Source organism: Oncorhynchus gorbuscha, linkage group LG09 (assembly GCF_021184085.1).
Source record: "Oncorhynchus gorbuscha isolate QuinsamMale2020 ecotype Even-year linkage group LG09, OgorEven_v1.0, whole genome shotgun sequence".
Lineage (NCBI taxonomy): Eukaryota > Metazoa > Chordata > Actinopteri > Salmoniformes > Salmonidae > Oncorhynchus > Oncorhynchus gorbuscha.
Genome location: NC_060181.1, coordinates 79,532,932 through 79,555,251, shown reverse-complemented (window position 1 = coordinate 79,555,251; position 22,320 = coordinate 79,532,932). Strand labels below are relative to the sequence as shown.

General features: G+C 44.7%; 1 protein-coding gene across 1 annotated transcript in view; it reads right to left on the bottom strand.

Moving 5' to 3' along the window:
- LOC124044132 (follistatin-related protein 1-like) overlaps positions 1–22,029 on the bottom strand; it is a 38,605-nt gene extending 16,576 nt beyond the window's left edge. The window contains exons 1-3 of the mRNA XM_046363611.1: positions 21,879–22,029; positions 21,688–21,744; positions 1,662–1,763 (exon numbers count right to left, since the gene is read on the bottom strand). Coding sequence (XP_046219567.1) covers positions 1,662–1,763; positions 21,688–21,744 — 159 coding nt within the window. The 5' untranslated portion in view covers positions 21,879–22,029. The remainder of the gene's footprint in view (positions 1–1,661; positions 1,764–21,687; positions 21,745–21,878) is intronic.
- Positions 22,030–22,320: the final 291 nt, after the last annotated feature.

The window sequence follows — 22,320 nt, the reverse complement described above, 5'->3', positions numbered from 1 at the left end:
TCGCCTGCCATATCAGTTGTTTTATACTCACAGACATTATCTTAACAGTTTTAGAAACTTTAGAGTATTTGCTATCCAACTCTCTCAATTACATGCATATCCTAGCTTCTGGGCCTTTGTAACAGGCCGTTTACTTTGGGCACGCTTTTTATCAAGACGTGAAAATACTGCACCCTACCCAAGAGAGGTTAATACAGGACTAAGATTGAATTGCACTACACCGCCTCTGATGCTCGTCGGATGTGGCAAGGCTTGCAAACCATTGCAGACTACAAAGGGAAGCAGAGCCGAGAGCTGCCCAGTGACCCGAGCCTACCGGACGAGCTAAACTACTTCTATGCTCATAACACTGAAACATGCATGACTGCACCAGCTGTTCCGGAAGAATGTGTGATCATGCTCTCCGCAGCCGATGTGAGTAAGACCTTTAAACAGGTCAACATTCACAAGGCCGCAAGGCCAGACGGATTATCAGGACGTGTACTGCGAGCATGCGCTGACCACCTGGCAAGAATCTTTATTGCACTCCACATTGCCCTTTCCCACCTGGACAAAAGGAACACCTATGTGAGAATGCTATTCATTGACAACAGCTCAGCGTTCAACACCATAGTGCCCTCAAAGCTCATCAATAAGCTAAGGACCCTGGGACTAAACACCTACCTCTGCAACTGGATCCTGGACATCCTGACGGGCCACCCCCAGGTGGTAAATGTAAGTAACAAGACATCCGCCACGTTGATCCTCAACCCAGGGTCCCCTCAGCAGTGCGTGCTTAGCCCCCTCCTGTTCACTCATGACTGCACGGCCAGGCACGACTCCAACACCATCATTACATTTGCTGATGACACAACAGTGGTAGGCCTGATCACCGACAAAGACAAGACAGCCTATAGGGAGGAGGTCAAAGAGCTGGCTGTGTGGTGCCAGGACAACAACCTGTCCCTCAACGTGATCAAGACCACCTGCAGTGGAGCAGGTTGAGAGCTTCAAGTTCCTTGGTGTCCACATCACCAACAAACTAACATTGTCCAAGCACATCAAGACAGTCGTGAAGAGGGCACGACAAAGCATATTCCCTCTCAGGAGACTGAAAGATTCGGCATGGGTCCTCAGATCCTCACAAGGTTCTTCAGCTGCACCATCGACAATATCCTAACTGGATGCATCACTGCCCGGTATGGCAACTGCACGGCCTCCAACCGCAAGGCACTACAGAGGGTAGTGCGACCAGCCCAGTACAACACTGGGGCCAAGCTTCCTGCCATCAAGGACCTCTATACCAGGCGGTGTCAGAGGAAAACCCTAAAAACTGTCCAGCCACCCTATTCATAGACTGTTCTCTCTGCTACCGCACGGCAAGCGGTACCGTAGCGCCAAGTCTTTGTCCAAGAGGCTTCTAAACAGCTTCTACCCCCGTCTTGAATATATTTCCTATTAATTTTTCAACTCATTTCATGTATGTTTTCATGGCAAACAAGGAAATGTCTAAGTGACCCCAAACCTTTGAACAGTAGTGTAGTATTTGTGTTGACTATTTACGTACTATTGCTCTAGTCTTGTACTTGTTGTTAACATTGCATGGTGAGGAAGTTTTCTAGTAAGCATTTCATAGCACCGGTTACACTGTATACTGTGCATATGACCATAATTGGACTCACCTCTATACACAAGCAGCTGGGTTCTCCCTTCTCAGTGACTGCACACTCTCTTCCTGCGCCACAGAACACATTGGCACAAACCTTACTCTTAGTCTGCACCTCCTGAGGAAAGAGAAAACACACACTGTTAGTATTGAAAACACACACACACACAGCTTTGGCATTTAAAACTCACACGTAAGCACACTGTCAGCACTAAGGACACACGCCCTGGATCAAATACTGTGATAACATATATCAGACACAAGGTGGAACTGTTACACTATTCTCAGAGCCAGTGGTTTCAAACAGAAGGGTGAGGTTCAGTGTGCTACTAAAATACTCTCCATCACGACAGTCAGTTTCACTACAAAACCACATGAAAATGACACCATCACTCCCCACCCCTCAGAAACCACAATAATACAACCAGCAAACGCACACACGTGCATAGTCGTGTGCATGCGAATACAAGCTCAAATCAAATCAGATGTTGTATCAAATCAAATGTTATTTGTCACATGCGCCGAAAACAACACGTATTACAGTGAAATGCTTACTTACAGGCCCTTAACCAACAATGCATTTTCAAGAAAAATACCTAAAAAATAATAAATAAAAGTAACAAATAATTAAAGAGCTATTTCGCTTGAAACTGCGTTGTTGGTCATATTCACATTGTGGCAGCAGGTAGCCTTGTAGTTAAGAGCATTGAGCCAGTAACTGAAAGGTCACTGGTTCGAATCCCTGAGCTGGCAAAGTGGAAAAATCTTCATATCTTTTGTGGGGCGACCGGTAGCCTCGTGGTTAGAGCATTGGGCCATTAACCGAAAGGTTGCTAGATCAAATCCGTGAGCTGACAAGGTAAAAATCTGCTCCTGAACAAGGCAGTTAACCCACTGTTCCTAAGCTATCATTGTTTATAAGAATTTGTTCTTAACTGACTTGCCTACAGGGGGTACTGGTACAGAATCAATGTGCAGGGGCACTGGTTCGTCCGTGTAATTTAGGTAATATATTCATGTAGGTAGAGTTATTAAAGTGATTATGCATAGATAATAACTGAGAGAAGCAGCAGTGTAAAACCGGGGGCAATGCAAATAGTCTGGGTGGCCATTTGATTAGATGTTCAGGAGTCTTATGGCTTGGGGGTAGAAGCTGTTTAGAAGCCTCTTGGACCTAGACTTGGAACTCTGGTACCGCTTGTCGTGCGGTAGAACAGTCTGTGGCTAATGTCTTTGACAATGCCTGGTATAGAGGTCCTGGATGGCAGGAAGCTGGGCCGTATGCACTACCATCTGTAGTGCTTTGCAGTGATGCAACCAGTCAGGATGCTCTCGATGGTGCAGCTGTAGAACCCTTTGAGGATCTGAGGACCCATGCCAAATCTTTTCAGTCTCCTGAGGGTGAATAGGGTTTGTCGTGCCCTTTTCATGACTGATATATATATATATATAAATAATGGAATGAGGTATAGACAGCATGGACAGTATAGGAATAGAAAAGGTGTACCGCAGTATTTTTTTAAACTATTTTTTTTAACCTTTATTTAACTAGGCTAGTCAGTCAAGAACAAATTCTTATTTTACAATGACGGCCTACCCCAGCCAAACCCTCCCCTAACCTGGATGACGCTGGGCCAATTGTGCCCCGCCCTATGGCGTTACAGTATATAGGATGAGCCATGGCTAGAATCCAACGCATATGAAGTGGATGAAACAGTATATAACATTATTTAAGTGACCAGTGTTCAATGACTATGTACATACGACAGCAGTCTCTAAGGTGCAGGGTAGAGTACCCGTAGGATTATGTGTGGAGGCCGGCTAGTAGTTACTATTTAACTGATGGCCTGGAGATAGAAGCTGTTTTTCAGTCTCTCGGTCTAAGCTTTGATGCATCTGTACTGTCTCTGCCTTCTAGATGGTAGCAGGGTGAACAGGCCGTGGCTCAGGTGGCAGAGGTCCTTGATGATCTTCTTGGCCTTCCTGTGACACTGGGTGCTGCAGACGACCTGGAGGGCAGGCAGAGTGCTCCCGGTGATGTGTTGGGCTGATGGCACCACCCACTGGAGAGCCCTGCAGTTGCAGACGGTGCAGTTGTCATACCAGGTGCTGATAAAGCCCAAAAGGTGCATCTGTAGAACATTATGAGAGACAAAGACAAATTTCTTCAGCCTCCAAATTTCTTCACCACACTGTCTATGTGAAGGGACCATTTCAGGTTGTCAGTGATGTGCATGCCGAGGAACTTCACTGTGGTAGATGAAGGAACCAATCTATATTTTCAGACTCATATTTATGAGTATTTATCTGGTCAATATGGCAGTGTATTATCTCTGTTGTTTGTAACAGTGTGTTATATGTGGACATATGATTGTATCATAAATTGTATTTGAATGTTTAAGGACTCTTGGAAGATGAGACCAAATGAGGACCAAAAGAGATCCTAATAAAAACAATTCCATCGTGGCTCTGTCAATGTTGATGTGGGCGTGCTTTCTCTGCTGTCTCCAGTAGTCCACAATCAGTTACTTAGTTTGGTTGACGTTGAGGGAGAAGTTATTTTCCTGGCACCACTGCGTGGCCACGCAGTCATGGGTTTACAGGGAGTACAGGAGGGGGCTGAACACGCACCCCTGTGGGGCCCCCACTGTTGAGAATCAGCGTGGCAGAGGTGTTGTTGCCTACCTTCACCACTTGGGGGCAGCCCGTCTGAAAGTCCGAGATCCAGTTGCACAGGGAAGGGTTCAAACCCAGGGCCCTGAGCTTAGTGATCAGCTTGGAGGGCACTGTGGTGTTGAAGGCTAAGCTGTAGTTGATGAACATCATGCTTACATAGGTATTTCTCTTGTCCAGGTGGGATAGGGCTGGTGAGATTAAATTACTTACATCGGCCATGGAGTCAAGAGCTGATGTCTGTCTTACTGGAGCAGCACAACTTTCGCCACAAACTCCCAGAAGACACTCTTTCAATTGCCATGACAATGGGTCATTTCCCTTTATATAGAGTACTGACAAGTTTTCTCTATCTCTACTTAAGTGAAGTTCTCTCACATTCACATTCAGTGCTGTATGTGGCAGCCGTTAGTTACCATGCAAGCCATGCTTAAGCTCACCTCAAGAGAGGACACGCAGGGGTGTAAACAGGAAGTGGCCAGTAGTAAATCTCAACTTCTGGGTGTAACATGACTTCTCATCAGTGGAAGAACCCGGCCAACATAATGTGGTGATAGAGGCAGTTTTGGATGGCATGAGCAAAAGTGAGTGTGTGTGAACAGTAGAACTCTACCAACTGTATTGTGTAGAAAATATATGGTGTCATGCAGAACACACAGTAACGGTCTGAAAATACTAAAGGATTTTGATTTCATTTTATTGGTTTCATTCAATCTCTCCATACTTTTCTATATTTCTGTTGCTCTTTATTTTCTTTGTTTCTTTAAATCTCTGCCTCCTCTCCCCTAAAACAAGGGCAGTACACTAGCCAAGTAGTTCACATGAGCAACAGGCCAGCCAATTACCAGCTGCCAAGCATAGCTCTGAGAGTAGCTTCACAGCCCTCCCAACTACCCCTTCTCGTTCTAACTGTGTGTTTGCGTGTGTGTATGTTTTACTTGTCCACCAAACACACCACCAAACAGAGTTGTTTGTTGGTGTGTATTTGCTTGTGTTGATGTGTCTTAGCCATTCACCAAACAGGGTTGTTGGTTAGTGTGTATTTGCTTGTGTAGGAGTGTCTTACATGCTGACCAGACCGGACACATCGCATGCGCAAGTGTCGCAAAATAAATGTAGAAATCCATGTTATTCAATTATTGTACCCACACTGCTCACGCGCCAACGAGCGTCTGCAATGCCAAGGGCTAAAATAGAACTCATTATTTCTGACGCAGATCACGCTGCAAGTCCTGCATCCCCCATCTCCTCATTGTTTTATAGAAGCAGGTACCCTCGTACTATCTCCTCATTGGTTATACCCACGTGGGTGATTGAAAGACGACATGTTTTGCCGGTTGTTGTGGTAAAAGTGTAGATGCCAATCACCATATAAGTTCAATGCCTGGAAGGAGGAGAGATGACTAGAAATGATTCGGTTGGCCGTTTTATGTGTGGATTAATTCTTGGAGTAGAGGACCTTGTGTATTTCAGATAAAATACCAACTCAATGTTTATTTCCCAAGACAAATTAGCTAGCAAGTGCAAGCTAACTAGCTAATTTTCCATACATCTTTAATTCTTTTCGACCTGTCCCCAAATTAATGTCATTGGTTCAGAGTTTGTTTTGATATTTTAACCTGCGTGTCGTGATCGTGTTTGGTGTAGGGAGATCAAATAAATGTATGCACGATAGCACACAGCCGGTTTGGGTTCCGTGTTAGCTTTTCCACCAAACAGGTACCACAACATTCCATTTTATTTTATTTTTATTATTATTTTTTATTTTACAAGGCAAGTCAGTTAAGAACAAATTCTTATTTTCAATGACAGCCAAGGAACAGTGGGTTAAATGCCTGTTCAGGGGCAGAACAACAGATTTTGTACCTTGTCAGCTCGGGGATTTGAACTTGCAACCTTTCGGTTACTAGTCCAATGCTCTAACCACTAGGCTCCAATGACTCACAGATGTACGCACACACAAGCGAGGAAAGCGGAGCAGAGTGAAGGCAAGCAAAGGAAGGAGCAGGGAATGAGAATCACACAGACCATGGGAATAGGCCCAAAGGAAAATACAGCTCAGACTCCAGATGTGGATACACCCTGTTTTAAACACACACACACACACACACACACACACACACACACACACACACACACACACACACACACACACACACACACACACACACACACACACACACACACACACACACACACACACACACACACACACACACACACACACACACACACACACCAGAATGTCTTCCAACATTGATTATAACTACATAATCTCTCGCCTGTGTGTGTTCTCTGGTGTATAGTCAGATTGCTAGATGTAGTAAAACTCTTCCCCACATTGATCACAACTGGAACTCCCTGGAGGCTCCTGTGACCTGCCCTCTGTCCAATCAGTTTTCAGGAATCTAATGTCAGGCTACCATGGAGGTCATGGTTACACAGCCTATTGTACTGTACTAACTAGAGAGATTGAGGAGGAAGGGGACATAGAGCAAAAAACCTGGGTGAATGTCATTGCCAACCAGACTACAAGTTTGCTCTTTTGGTTGAAAAGCAAACACACACCCACACACAAATATACACAAACACAACCCTGCTTGGTGGAAAAACTCAAATGCACCCTACACACAAACTAACAAACAACCCTGTTTGGTGGAAGAAAAACAAAGACAAGCACAAACAAACACACACTAACACCCCCCAACCCCACACACCATTGCTTGAGTCATACTGTAATCCATCTTCAAAGCCCACCCCCGAGGGCTAGTAGAGTGGTATGGTTCATTCAGACAGTTAGCTACAGATGGCCGGAGAGAGGAGCTTGTTTAAACCTGCAGTTCCTCTCTGATAACCCCAGCAGAGTAATAGATGGGTTGCTGCTGCTAAGCTTAGTTTAGTTTAGCTATCCTTAGTTTAGCTTAGCTCCAGCGCCACTGCACCATCTCTCCAATTAAAGCCTGCAGAACCACCCTGACATTTAGCTAATGAGTGCTCAGAATGAGAGCGCAGTTTTTGTTCCACCCGCTCTAAATGGGGAGTTGCTATGGTGACAGGAGATGCAAGGCTCAGAGTGAGAGACACATGGGGGGGATTGCTCAGACCTGGTAAAGATCCTGGTTAAATGGCAGTATGCCACTGCACACACACAACACACAGAGGCTCTTCAAATCTTGGGTAAAGTAATGAACTTTGTTCATTTGAATCAAAAAGGTCAAACACATTCTGTCCCATCTGAGCCAATAGCGATTAAGAGTTGTCTGGGTGTGATTAATGATTGGCTTATGAATGGGTATCAATCAGCTTAGATCCTATTTCCACTACTAGACATGAAGGGGAGCATGAGGAGTGTGGTGATGAAAGAGATTTCTACTTTTCAATTCACATTACATCCTTCCCTTTCATTGTGTCTGGCAACGCGATGTTCTTGGCAGCTCAAATTGTCCGTAAATATCCCAGTAGCCACTAGCTAGTAAGCACAAACTATTTAACAATCCAATCAACTTTTCTTCTAAAACATATTATAGTATTGAATAAAGCAACCAAACTATATTACACTCTTGAACAATACAACAATCCACAAGCATGTGCAGACAATTACAGGGTTTATTTTCTTGCTAGCTAGCTAACTAACTAACAATATGCTTCATGATCAAGTAATGTTAGCATATCAATAATGAATGTTTATTCCTCCCATATAAATCTAAAAGTACAGTAGCGTTATCGTAGTGTCATTTTTATTAAATCAATTTGTACTTGTCACATGCTTCGTAAACAACAGATGTAGACTAACATTGGACTTATGGGCCCTTTCCAACAACGCAGAGAGAAACATTTTCAAATAATAGAAAGGTAATAACACAAGGAATAAATACAAAATACGTAACGATAACTTGGCTATATACACGGGGTACAAGTAGCGAGTCAATGTTTTGTACATAATGTTGCCACTACCGTCTCTTATGACCGAAGATAAGTTCTAGACATCAGGACTGCGATTACTCACCACGGACTAGCAGAATCCTTTTCTCCCTTTCACGACTCTGACGAGCCCGAAGCGGAGGATATACGGCTCACTTGGGAACAAGAACCCAACCCAAGTGATCTGCGTGAAGAGTGGCGGAGAAAGAGAGGCTGGAGGGCGGTGTCACGACTTCCGCCGAGGTTGGCTCTCCTGCCCGTTCAGGCTGTGCTCGGCGGTCGTCGTCACCGTCCTATTAGCCACTACCGATCCCTTTTCGGTTATCTGTTGGTTTTGTCTGATTGTTTTCACTTGTGTGTTAGTTAATTAGTATCTGTATATAATGTAGGTTGTCCCGCCCTTGTTTTGTGCGGGATTGTTTGTTTTTGTCATTTCGTTTCGGCTGTCGGTGGTTTTGTGTTTTATTTCTCCGGTTTGTCTGTTATTTCCTGTTTTGGATATTTTTCACCCTGTTTGTATTTTGGGTTGTCCGTGTTTATTTTTGTTCACCGGAGAATAAAAATAAACCATCACTGACATTCATTATTTGCTCTCTGCGCCTGATTCCACCCACCTTGACTAGTCAGCATTGAGGAGTACACCACATCTGTCACTGGCTTCATCAATAAGTGCATCGATGACGTCGTCCCCACAGTGACCGTACGTACATACCCCAACCAGAAGCCATGGATGACAGGTAGCATCCGCACTGAGCTAAAGGATAGAGCTGCTGCTTTCAAGGAGCAGGAGTCTAACCTGGAAGATTATAAGAAATCCCGCTATGCCCTCTGACGGACCATCAAACAGGCAAAAGCATCAATACAGGACTAAGATCAAGTCGTACTAAACCAGCTCTGATGCTCATCATATGTGGCAAGCCCTGCAAAACATTATACTACAAAGGGAAGCACAGCCGAGAGCTGCCCAGTGACACGAGCCTACCGGACAAACTAAACTACTTCTATGCTCGCTTCGAGGCAAATAACACTGAAACATACATGACTGCACCAGTTGTACCGGAAGACTGTGTGATCACACTCTCCGCAGCCGATGTGAGTAAGACCTTAAAACAAGTCAACATTCACAAGGCCGCATGGCCAGACGGATTACCAAGAAGTGTACTGCAAGCATGCGCTGACCAACTAGCAAGTGTCTTCACTGACATTTTCAACCTCTCCCTGTCCGAGTCTGTAATACCAACATGTTTTAAGCAGATCACCATAGTGCCTGTGCCCAAGAACACTAAGGTAACCTGCCAAAATGACTACCTACCCATAGCACTCATCATGTCTGTAGCCATGAAGTGCTTTGAAAGGCTGGTCATGGCTCACATCAACACCATTATCCCAGAAACCCTAGACCCACTCCAATTTTCATACTACCCCAAAAGATCCACAGATGATGCCGTTTCTATTGCACTCCCCACTGCCATTTCACACCTGGACAAAAGGAACACCTATGTGAGAATGCTATTCATAAACAACAGCTCAGCGTTCAACATCATAGTGACCTTAAAGCTCATCAATAAGTTAAGGACCCTGGGACTAAACACCTCCCTCTGAAACTGATTCCTGGACTTCCTGACAGGCCGCTCCCAGCTGGTAAGGGTAGGTAACAACACATCCGCCACGCTGATCCTCAACACAGGGGCCCCTGATGGGTGCGTGCTCAGCCCCCTCCTGTACTCCCTGTTCACTCATGACTGCACAGCCAGGCACGACCCCAACACCATCATTAAATTTGCCGACAACAATGAGACAGCCTATAGGGAGGTCAGAGACCTGGCAGTGTGGTGCCAGGACAACAACATCTCCCTCAACGTGATCAAGACAAAGGAGATGTCCTCAATTAGATACAACACATTACTGAGTACCACTATGGGGTAGCTTAATGGTTAGAGCATAGGGCGAGTAACTGAAAGGTTGCTGGATCGAATCACCAAGCTGACAAGGTAAAAATAAGTCATTCTGCCTCTTAGCAAGGTGGTTAACCAACCCACTGTTCCCAGGCGATGTGGATGTCGATTAAGGTAGCTCCCGCACCTCTCTGATTCAGAGTTCAGAGACTGCAGAGTTTTTCGGGATGAAAATAAACTAAATGAAGCTAAGCTAAGCACAGGCAAAATCCTAGCGGAAATCCTGGTTCAGTCTGCTTTCCACCAGACACTGGAAGATTAATTCACCTTTGAGCAGGACAATAACCGAAAACACAAGGACAAATAATAAACTGGAATTGGATACCAAGAACACAGTGAATGTTCCAGGGTGGCTTAGTTACAGTTTTGACTTAAATCTATTGAAAATATATGGCAATACCTGAAAATGGTTGTCTTGCAATGGTCAACAACCAATTTGACAGAGCTTGAAGAATTTTGAAAATAATAAATGGGCAAATGTTGCAGAATCCACAGCTGTAATCACTGCCAAATGTGCTTCTACAAAGTATTGACTCTTATGAATACTTATGTAAATTAGAATAATAGTGAAGAGATCAAAACTATGAAATAACACATATGGAATCATGTAGTAACCAAAAAAGTGTTGAAGGAGTTCCCACCTATGATGAGCACTTGTTGGCTGCTTTTCCTTCACTCTTCGGTCCAACTCATCACAAACCATCTCAACTGGGTTTGTGGTCGAGTGATTATGGAGGACAGGTCATCTGATGCAGCACTCCATCTCCCTCCTTCTTGGTCAAATAGCCCTTACACAGCCTGGAGGTGTGTTGTGTCATTGTCCTGTTGAAAACAAATGATTTTCCCACCAAGCTTAAACGAGATGGGATGGCGTATCGCTGCAGAATGCTGTGGTAGACATGCTGGTTAAGTGTGCCTTGAATTCTAAATAAATCCCTGACAGTGTCGCTAGCAAAGCACCCCCACACCATCACAGTCCTCCTCCACGGTGGGAACCACACATGCAGAGATCATCCGTTCACCTACTCTGCATCTCACAAAGACACGGCGGTTGGAACCAAAAATCTCAAATTGGGACTCATCAGATCAAAGGACAGATTTCCAAGGTCTAATGTCCATTGCTCGTGTTTCTTGGCCCAAGCAAGTCTCTTCTTATTATTGGTGTTAGTGGTATCTTTGCAGCAATTTAAACATGAAGGCCTGATTGACGCAGTCTCCTCTCAACAGTTGATGTTGAGATGTGTCTGTTACTTGAACTCTGTGAAGCATTTATTTGGGCTGCAATTTCTGAGGCTGGTAACTCTAATGAACTTATCCTCTGCAGCAGAAGTAACTCTGGTCTTCCTTTCCCATGGTAGTCCTCATGAGAGTCAGTTTTATCATAGCGCTTGATGGTTTTTGCAGATGCACTTGAAGAAACTTTCAAAGTTCTTTACATTTTCCAGTGAATGACCTTTATGTCTTAAAGTAATGATGGACTGCCATTTCTCTTTACTTATTTGAGCTGTTCTTTCCATAATATGGACTTGGTATTTTACCAAATATTCTGTATACCACCCCTACCTTGTCACAACACAACTGATTGGCTCAAACGCATTAAGGAAAGAAATTCCACAAATGAACTTTTAACAAGGCACACCTGTTAATTGAAATGCATTCCAGGTGACTACCTCATGAGGCTGGTTGAGAGAATGCAAAGCTGTCATCAAGGCAAAGGGTGGCTACTTTGAAGAATCTCAAATTTAAAAGTTAGCTAGAGAAACTGTTTAGCTGAACCATAGCTAGATAGGAGCTCCTATAGGCTTACACTAGCTACTGTATTAAAGTGACCTTATAACAAACCAGGCTTCATTTTATTAATATGATGGAAGTCATTATATGAGGTATAAATGAAAATTGTGACTGGAGAGTTGCTTCTTGCCTGGAACTTGGTGAGTCAGTGATCTCATACTCTCTCCATCCTTCTCTCTCTCTCCCTTTACATGTGGTAGAGGTGTATTATGGGAAAATAACAGGTGTTCCAAGAAAGACAGACATCACAGCTTATCTAAAAAAGTATCTGTCACTCATTTATACCTCCCTTTCCCATTTCTTTCTCTCATTTCTCTGTGCTCAACAACTTGCTTTCTGTCTCTATCCTTCTTCTCCTTGTTTAAATGTAGGGCTGGGTAAGATGTCCCTGTGAATTGAGGCCAGCCATGCAATGCTGCCTGGAGGAGAGAGAGAGAAGGGAAGAGAGTCACTGAGTGATAGAGAAAGAAGAGAAGGAGAGTGGAGAAGAGGGAAAAGGGGCAGTGAGAGTCAGATAACAAGAAAAGGGGGATGGCAAGAGAAAACAGAGATCGAGAGAGGGAGAAGTGATAGGAATTGAGCTGCAGAAAATGAGTCAGAGACTGGAAGAAAAGGGGGGATGGGTGTAAGGAGGTCTGAACTCAATTTGACTCCTGCCGCAGGTTTATTGACCCCATGCTGAAGCAGAATGGAGTTTAAAGGTGCTCTGTTCTCTCCTGCCTTTCTCTGAAAATCCCTCATTCATTTTCCACTGCCGATAAGAGTCCCCTTCACATCCTTAGCACGGTGCTGAATCTGTCAAATGAGAACTGTGTGTGTGTGTGTGTGAGATAATCCACTGAGTCAGCAGCTGGATCAATGCTTCCTGCTGAGGGGTCACTTTACAACCACCATTAGTCCCTTCCCAGAGTGTACCACTGAACTCATTAGCATATAGAACATTGATTTAGAGATAGTAAACAAACACGCTAACATGGCAATGCAATGCATTGACTGATAATGCCCCACAAGGTAGCCAATTAAAGGCAAGGATGAAACCCATCCCTCACTCCTATCACTTAATCTGCCTCCTCTCTTTTCACCTGCAGCAGAATCTGTAGCTACCTTTGTGACCACAGTATTTCTAACAACAACCATAATGAAAGGTCAGTGAGATCAGTGTTAATCCATGCTACTATGAATGAACAGACCAATGCCCATACACATACACCCCTCTATAGAAGTGTGTAAGGGGAGTTTTAAACGAATGACTCACAGATGCTCTGCATCTCACCATTGATGACATCATGCCTATACTCCCCCTCCCAATTAAACAGTCAGAGAGAAGACGGTCCCCTCGTAGCTCTCCGACACACATTTCTTATTAAGCTCCAACAGGGGAGGGAGGAAAGAAGGGGAGGGAGGACAAGAGGGGAGGCAAAGTGAAAAAGAGAGGGAAATAAAAGTACATACAGTTTATTGACCAATCGAAGCTCACTATAGTTTCCAGCCCCTGCTGGATTGGCTGTTGATACCTAGCACTACCTAGCCTGCTTGCTAGCACCAACATGAGGGTGAAGCTAGCGTGGCTATCTGTATAGTGAATCACTGCTGTTAACCAGAGAAAGTTTTAGAGTTTTACAATTTCTTTTGCCAGCACCACCATTTCTAAAATCCTACTTTTAAATATCCACCGAAACCGGTCTGTATCCTACTGTATATGTATCCTCACACTTTCGAGACAGTGCAATCTGAGCTGTCAAGATAAAGACTCCACTCCACTGAGTTACAGTTAAAGGATTTAGGGAGTCCCTGGTGAGCATTAGACACCACACTATAAGGTCTACAGACTAGAGCATAACATTGTTGAAATGCCTGGATCATGTCCCAAGCATTTCTATTGGAGGGAGATTGAGATAGGAGTGAACATAGCTGTAAGTCTGGAGGAGGTGTCAGGGGGATATGAGAGTTACAGAGAAATATAATATCCATATATACAAACTCTCTGGTGGTATATGCTCTGGTATCTGTGTCACGTGTGCTCGCTCTCCGGCCTCTAGGTCAACAGGCTGCTCGTTATGGCGCACACGCGTCACCATCGTTACGCGCACCTGTGTGTCATCAGACTCACCTGGACTCCATCACTTCCCTGATTACCTTACCCATCGCTCACTCCCTTTGGATCCTTCCCCAGGTGTTATTGTTTCTGTTTCTTGCCTGTGTGCTGTTAGTGTTTCTATTAAACGTTTATCCTACTCAAAAAGCCTACTATTTAAAACGTAAGTATGGGTATTTGGACCCAGACTTTGTTTTCTTATACGTGTATGGAATGGAAGACAGTTAGTGTGATGTCATTGCCACATTTTATATTCCATAAGCCCTTGAGATTCAAGAACGTGTCAAAATGCAACAGACAAACAGACAAAGAGAGATGGAGAGACAAAGAAAGGTATTAGTCAGGAAGTTAGCTTATAAGTTAAAATGTCACTGAGAAAATAAAGTCCCTAAAACAGAGTGTCACTGCCATCCTTTCTACTCCTGTGGGCACACGGCACAGTCTCACAGGCAGGACAATGACAGCCCTGTCCCCCCTCTTCCATTCTTTAATCTGAGGAGGCTTCCCTCTCTCTCTCTCCCTTGTGCTGTCCCACTTTCAATATCCATATCCCCCCTTTATTGTCTCCTGTATTGTGCCTAAATCTTTTCATTCTATTGTAAATGATACATTTTCTCTCTTGTTCTCAACTCCAAACCCTGGCCCTCTCTCCCTTAATCTCCCTTCTCAATCCCTCTCTTCCTATTTTCTCACTCCTTTCTATCCTCTCTCTCCCTCACTTCTCTTCCAGCCTGTTCTGGGCAGTGCTTCAGTCTCTCTGGGTCGGAGGGCCCAGGCCAGGGAATGGGTAGCTTCCCTGCCCCAGACACTACTCCCTCCACGGGGCCGTAGTCAGGGCTAATGGCTGGAAGTGTGCCTGTTTGCAGACCTCTACAATATATGATGGAATGTTTAGAATGAACAGCCATTTTAGGGAGTGGAATGTTCAGATCATTGTTGGAGAACACATTTATCATCAAGGTGTCAATTCAAGTATTCTGCTGAGTTAGATATGTCCGTGACATTTCATCTGGCATAAACAACCATGTCCTATTGTCCACATTCAATTACTGTGAGTCATAAACCGTTTCATATGGAAGCTGCACTGAAATTAGGCTGTGTGTGTGTGTTTGGTATTAACTGCCTGCCATTTTTGGCCTGATGTTTGGGCATGCTGCCAAGTACTATCTCTGTGCCTGGTCCATTCCCCTGACACACACACAAATAAACACACACAAGATGACGAGAGATGGAGCTAACGTTGTTAGCTACAGAAAATAGAGAAGAGAGAGGATGGTGTTATAAGACAACCCTAGAAGACAGTGACGCATGACATCTATGCTACCTCTCCTACCCCCCCTCTCTCTCTGTATTTGTGTGTCTAGAGCTAGAAAAATGAGAACAGTCCTGACTAATAGAGATGGGACAGGCTGTTCAATCCCCCATGGTCCTGCTCTATTCACTCCACCTGGGCTTGGTATTTATAGCCAGGCAGCACCTACCAATGAGAGAACAGTCATCAACAGCTACAGAGCATGGTTCCTGGGAGACAGCAACTCTGTCACTGTCAGCTCTAGTCAGCTAGTATACCTCAGCCTGGGAGGCAGCTCCTCTACAAGTACTCTAAAGTAGTCTGCTAAATGTAGTTTTGTACATTGCTAAAAATGTTACTTGCCAACATTAGGATTTTTGATTCTACAAACAATAGATAAACGTGTAGACGCAAGAATTCGTATTTGGCTACACTGTAGAACAAGTGTAAAACTAATTGCAAACAGTCAGGATTCTAACATTTTAATCCTACGTCCTCATCGTCATCTCCTTCAGCACAGAGCGTTTCTATCCACTGTGTGTGAGTAGAGGGTATCTATCCACTGTGTGTGAGTAGAGGGTTTCTATCCACTGTGTGTGAGTAGAGGGTTTCTATCCACTGTGTGTGAGTAGAGGGGTTGTACACTGTGTGTGAGTAGAGGGGTTGTACACAGTGTGTGAGTAGGGGGGTTGTACACTGTGTGTGAGTAGAGAGTATCTATCCACTGTGTGTGAGTAGAGAGTATCTATCCACTGTGTGTGAGTAGGGGGTATCTATCCACTGTGTGTGAGTAGGGGGTATCTATCCACTGTGTGTGAGTAGGGGGTATCTATCCACTGTGTGTGAGTAGGGGGTATCTATCCACTGTGTGTGAGTAGGGGGTATCTATCCACTGTGTGTGAGTAGAAAGTATCTATCCACTGTGTGTGAGTAGAAAGTATCTATCCACTGTGTGTGAGTAGAAAGTATCTATCCACTCTGTGTGCGTAGGGGGGGGGTTGTACACTGTGTCCTTGAGGGCCATTATTCTGTTCCTCTCCTGAAGCCTAATATTTTCAAAGCCAGATCCAGCCATGGTTGTGATGACTGAATTGTCGATTGTGTCATTACACCGGCCACCATGGTTAACGCAATAACACAGGATGCCTGGAGAAGAGAACGGTGAAGTGTGTGGGTGTTATGGATCTGGCTTTGAAAATGTGTGTGTGTGCCTATGTGTTTCCACACAGCCTTGTCATCTCACTGTCAACGTTTGGAGGGATTTTTTTTACCAGATGCATATCTCTCCTCAGTCTCCACACAGATGCGGAGAATAGCCGTGAGCTCAGAAGTACTGTCTCTGAGCCTTTTATCTGCAAACACAGCAATGTCTCGCCACAGAAAGCACCCGGGCATTCTCTCCTTCATAGTAAATCTAAAGTCCGCATCTACATTTTAATAACTTAGCATTCTCATGCCAGCAATATAAAAAGCCATCAAACAACAGCACTCACAGACACTCACACAGTCCCCTGCCACACACACACGCACACATACACCCTGAGGTACAGTATCTGCTGCTACACTAAGTACACAATAGGGACTGAAACTTGAAATGATCACTGAAGACCACCATACCAATACACTGTATAACTAAACAATCCCCTAGCCAGCCTTAAAACAGTGTACTAGCGGCCCACCTTAACATTCCCCACCGAGGTCTGTCAACAGGCTGCATATTACCAGGGCAATTACCTTTAAACAATAGATGTCTTTATAATGCCTCCCCCGCATACTCCACAGCCACATTCTACACACTCTGGCTTGTACACAGTCTTCTCAATGCCAGAGCTCACCAATGAGAGAGCACACCAATGAGAGAGCACACCAATGAGAGAGCACACCAATGAGAGAGCACACCAATGAGAGAGCACATCAATGAGAGAGCACATCAATGAGAGAGCACACCAATGAGAGAGCACATCAATGAGAAAGCACACCAATGAGAGAGCACATCAATGAGAGACCACATCAATGAGAGAGCACATCAATGAGAGAGCACATCACTGAGAGAGCTCACCAATCAGAGAGCACATCACTGAGAGAGCACATCAATGAGAGCGCTCACCAATGAGAGAGCACATCAATGAGAGAGCACATCAATGAGAGAGCACATCAATGAGAGCGCTCACCAATCAGAGCACACCAATCAGAGAGCACATCACTGAGAGAGCACATCAATGAGAGAGCACATCAATGAGAGAGCACACCAATGAGAGAGCACACCAATGAGAGAGCACACCAATGAGAGAGCACATCAATGAGAGAGCACATCAATGAGAGAGCACACCAATGAGAGAGCACACCAATCAGAGAGCACATCAATCAGAGAGCACATCAATGAGAGAGCACAGCAATGAGAGAGCACAGCAATGAGAGAGCACAGCAATGAGAGAGCACATCAATGAGAGAGCACATCAATGAGAGAGCACATCAATGAGAGAGCACATCAATGAGAGACCACATCAATGAGAGCACATCAATGAGAGAGCACATCAATGAGAGAGCACAGAAATGAGAGCGTTCACCAATGAGAGAGCACATCAATGAGAGAGCACAGCAATGAGAGCGTTCACCAATGAGAGAGCACATCAATGAGAGAGCACAGAAATGAGAGACCACATCAATGAGAGAGCACATCAATGAGAGACCACATCAATGAGAGACCACATCAATGAGAGAGCACATCAATGAGAGAGCACATCAATGAGAGAGCACATCAATGAGAGAGCACATCAATGAGAGAGCACATCAATGAGAGAGCACATCAATGAGAGAGCACATCAATGAGAGAGCACATCAATGAGAGAGCACACCAATGAGGGAGCACATCACTGAGAGAGCTCACCAATCAGAGAGCACACCAATGAGAGAGCACACCAATGAGAGAGCACACCAATGAGAGAGCACACCAATGAGAGAGCACACCAATGAGAGAGCACATCAATGAGAGAGCACACCAATGAGGGAGCACATCACTGAGAGAGCTCACCAATCAGAGAGCACACCAATGAGAGAGCACACCAATGAGAGAGCACACCAATGAGAGAGCACACCAATGAGAGAGCACACCAATAAGAGAGCACACCAATGAGAGAGCACATCACTGAGAGAGCACACCAATGAGAGCGCACACCAATGAGAGAGCACATCAATGAGAGAGCACATCAATGAGAGAGCACATCAATGAGAGAGCACACCAATGAGAGAGCACACCAATGAGAGAGCACATCACTGAGAGAGCACACCAATGAGAGCGCACACCAATGAGAGAGCACACCAATGAGAGAGCACATCACTGAGAGCGCACACCAATGAGAGCGCACACCAATGAGAGAGCACATCACTGAGAGAGCACATCACTGAGAGAGCACATCACTGAGAGAGCACATCACTGAGAGAGGTCACGGATCCAATAAAGACTCAACACAAAAGGATATATTTCAGCAGGCAATGACAGGGGCAGCACTAGGAGGTCAGCGGAGGGCCTGGAGGTAGAGTTTCCACTGTGAGTAATGTGGCAGACAGTGGTACTGATAGTGATGATGACTGTCTGGACATGTAAGGACAATGTAGAGTAGAGGGTCACTTACTTAACCCTGCAGTCTACCTCCAAGGTCTAGACAGAGTGTACAACCCTTAACCCTGCAGTCTACCTCCAAGGTCTAGACAGAGTGTACAACCCTTAACCCTGCAGTCTACCTCCAAGGTCTAGACAGAGTGTACAACCCTTAACCCTGCAGTCTACCTCCAAGGTCTAGACAGAGTGTACAACCCTTAACCCTGCAGTCTACCTCCAAGGTCTAGACAGAGTGCTACAACCCTGAAAAACGTCACCTCCAAAAGAAACCCCTTCTAAACCATGATCCATAATCTCACTCCCAACACTATGGTAATCCTGAAAAGCAAATAAATTACAAAGTAGCCTAACTCCTGAAAATCTGTGTTTTCCACAATCTAACCCCATAATCTGCAATGACATGCAACCTAATCCTAGCCCTACTTTACACAGCAATTGACAAATACATTACTGACACGTGACATCTAGACCCACTTAAAACAGGTCAACATGAGAACGTCTCAAATACATGACATCAAACCAGGTGCTCAACAGCTGGTGCTCAACAGCCAAATGAGGTACGGTGCTGACCCATACACCAGGTGTGTGTGTGTGTGTGTGCGCATGCCTGTGTATGACAGTACTAACAGTGTGCAGTTTCAAGACACCTCATCTCCCATCACTTTAGTTCAGTGTTTACTTAGCACCAGTGTGTGAGACCCACCCGGGAGAGCGTTATTACACACACACACACACACACACACACACACACACACACACACACACACACACACACACACACACACACACACACACACACACACACACACACACACACACACACACACACACACACACACACACACACACACACACACACACACACACACACGCACACACACACCCCAGCTGTCTATTAACTCTGCTTGTTACCCATGGCGACAAAGAAACCAATGAGCATCCTCATCTACATGCAACACTATCATTTCATCAATTTAACAAACACAGTGGGGAAATTCATGGGCTATAGAAGACACGAACATAGCTAAACTACATCATCAAAGATAAATATCTCTGCTTGTTTTAGTTGGCCTACAAATCATGATGATAAAATAATGTGCTGTGTGTGCATCATAATCTACAAACGGATTTGGAAGACGCTCTTGCAATTCAAATGTAATGGTCCCTGTTGTAGTTTAATTGAACTGGCTAGGACTAATTGTCTCCTTAATTAAGTCTCATAATGCAAAATGTGCCCTGGATAATGCGACGTTTAATTCTCCCATTAAAAAAACAACCTTTGAACCATCATGAAGAATATACACTACATGACCAAAAGTATGGACACCGCTTGTCGAACATCTCCTTCCAAAATCAATGGAATTAATATGGAGTTGGTCCCCCCTTTGCTGCTATAACAGCCTCCACTCTTCTGGGAAGGTTTTATATTAGATGTTGGAACATTGCTGCGGGGACTTGCTTCCATTCAGCCACAAGAACATTAGTGAGGTTGGGCACTGATGTTGGGCGATTAGGCCTGGCGGCTCGCATTCGGCGTTCCAATTCATCCCAAAGGTGTTCGAAGGGGTTGAGGTCAGGGCTATGTGCAGGCCAGGCAAATTCTTCCACACCGATCTCGACAAACCATTTCTTTACAGTCCGTGCTTTGTGCACAGGGGCATTGTCATACTGAAACAGGAAAGGGCCTTCCCCAAACTGTTGCAACAAAGTTGTAAGCACAGAATTGTCTAGAATGTAATTGTATGCTGTAGAGTTAAGATTTCCTTTCACTGGAACAAATGGGCCTAGTCCCAGACCATTGTTCCTCCTCCACCAAACTTTACAGTTGGCACTATACATTAGCTCTCAAACACAGATTTGTCTGTCGGACGACCAGATGGTGAAGCATGATTCATCACTCCAGAGAACGTGTTTCCACTGCTCCAGAGTCCAATGGTGGCGAGCTTTACAGCACTCCAGCCGGCGCTTGGCATTGCGCATGGTGATCTTAGGCTCCATTTCATGAAGCTCCCGACAAACAGTTCTTGTGCTGACTTTGCTTCAGAGGCAAGTTTGGAACTCCGTAGTGAGTATCACAACCGAGGACAAATTATTTGTACACACTACAGCACTCTGCGGTCCCATTCTGTGATCTTGTGTGCACTACCAATTCGCAGCTGAGCTACCACTTCACAATAACAGCACTTACAGTTGACCAGGGCAACTATAGCAGGGCGGAAATTTGACAAACTGACTTGTTGGAAAGGTGGCATCCTATGGCAGTGCCAATTTGAAAGTTACTGAGATCTTCAGTAAGGCCATTCTACTGCCAATGTTTGTCTATAGAGATCGCATGGCAATGTGCGCGATTTCATAAACCTGTCAGCAACGGGTGTAGATGAAATAGCAGAATCCACTCATTTGAAGGGGTGTCCACATACTTTTGGTGCTGTAGTGCATCTAAAATACATCTACAAAGACTATAATTATTGCGTTTATCACAAACACAACTAGACTAGCCTACATTTCAAGTGCTTCAGCTGTGCCGTCGTGTGAGTGTGACTGAATAGCATAAACGCCCCAAACCATAAAGCCCGTAAAGGGAACACAGCCTTTCCGGTTTAATATCGGAGTAGCCTCACCTATGACAATCGTAATATTACATGAAGTTTTGCATTGATCACAAGTTAACAAAACAATCTGGAGTCCAACTTTTACCTCGGTTTGACAGAGCGCTACGGCCAGCAGTACAAGGAAGGGGACACTTCGCAACATCTGGGAAGAGAAAAAGGAGAGGAAAGGAGAAAGGAAAATGAAATACTGTTATAGGTTAATGGCAGGTAAAATGGTTAAATAATCAAGGAATAAAGAGCAATATTGAATCTATTGTTATGCCAATTATGCTATACCCTTCTGGAAAGCGGCTTCGTTCAAACGTCTGCTGCGAGGAGGATTTCGATGATTGTGTGCGGGTAACAGAGGCGAGAGAGAGGTCTGTGATTTCAGGAGCGCTGAGGAATTCGTGGTCTACAGTCTCCCCCCGCTATGACGTGGCCAATGAAAATAAATGTCCTGAGCCTTGGAATGTTTACCGACAGAACATTCCTAATCCAAGGGAGACAAGCACATTTTGCGGTCCCGAATAATTCACCCCTGTTGGCAGTAATGGCAATAGAGAATATGGCAGTTTATTCATATGTTCTAAAACCTGGATTTACATCATTATACTGTACTATACATTACTTTTTTTGAGAACAGGAGAGAACTTGCTCACAGTTAGAACTATCTGGTGTAAGGTTGCGGGTTATTGTCCGTTTGTCGGGGTGAGCAAATAGCTGTGCAGACATTACA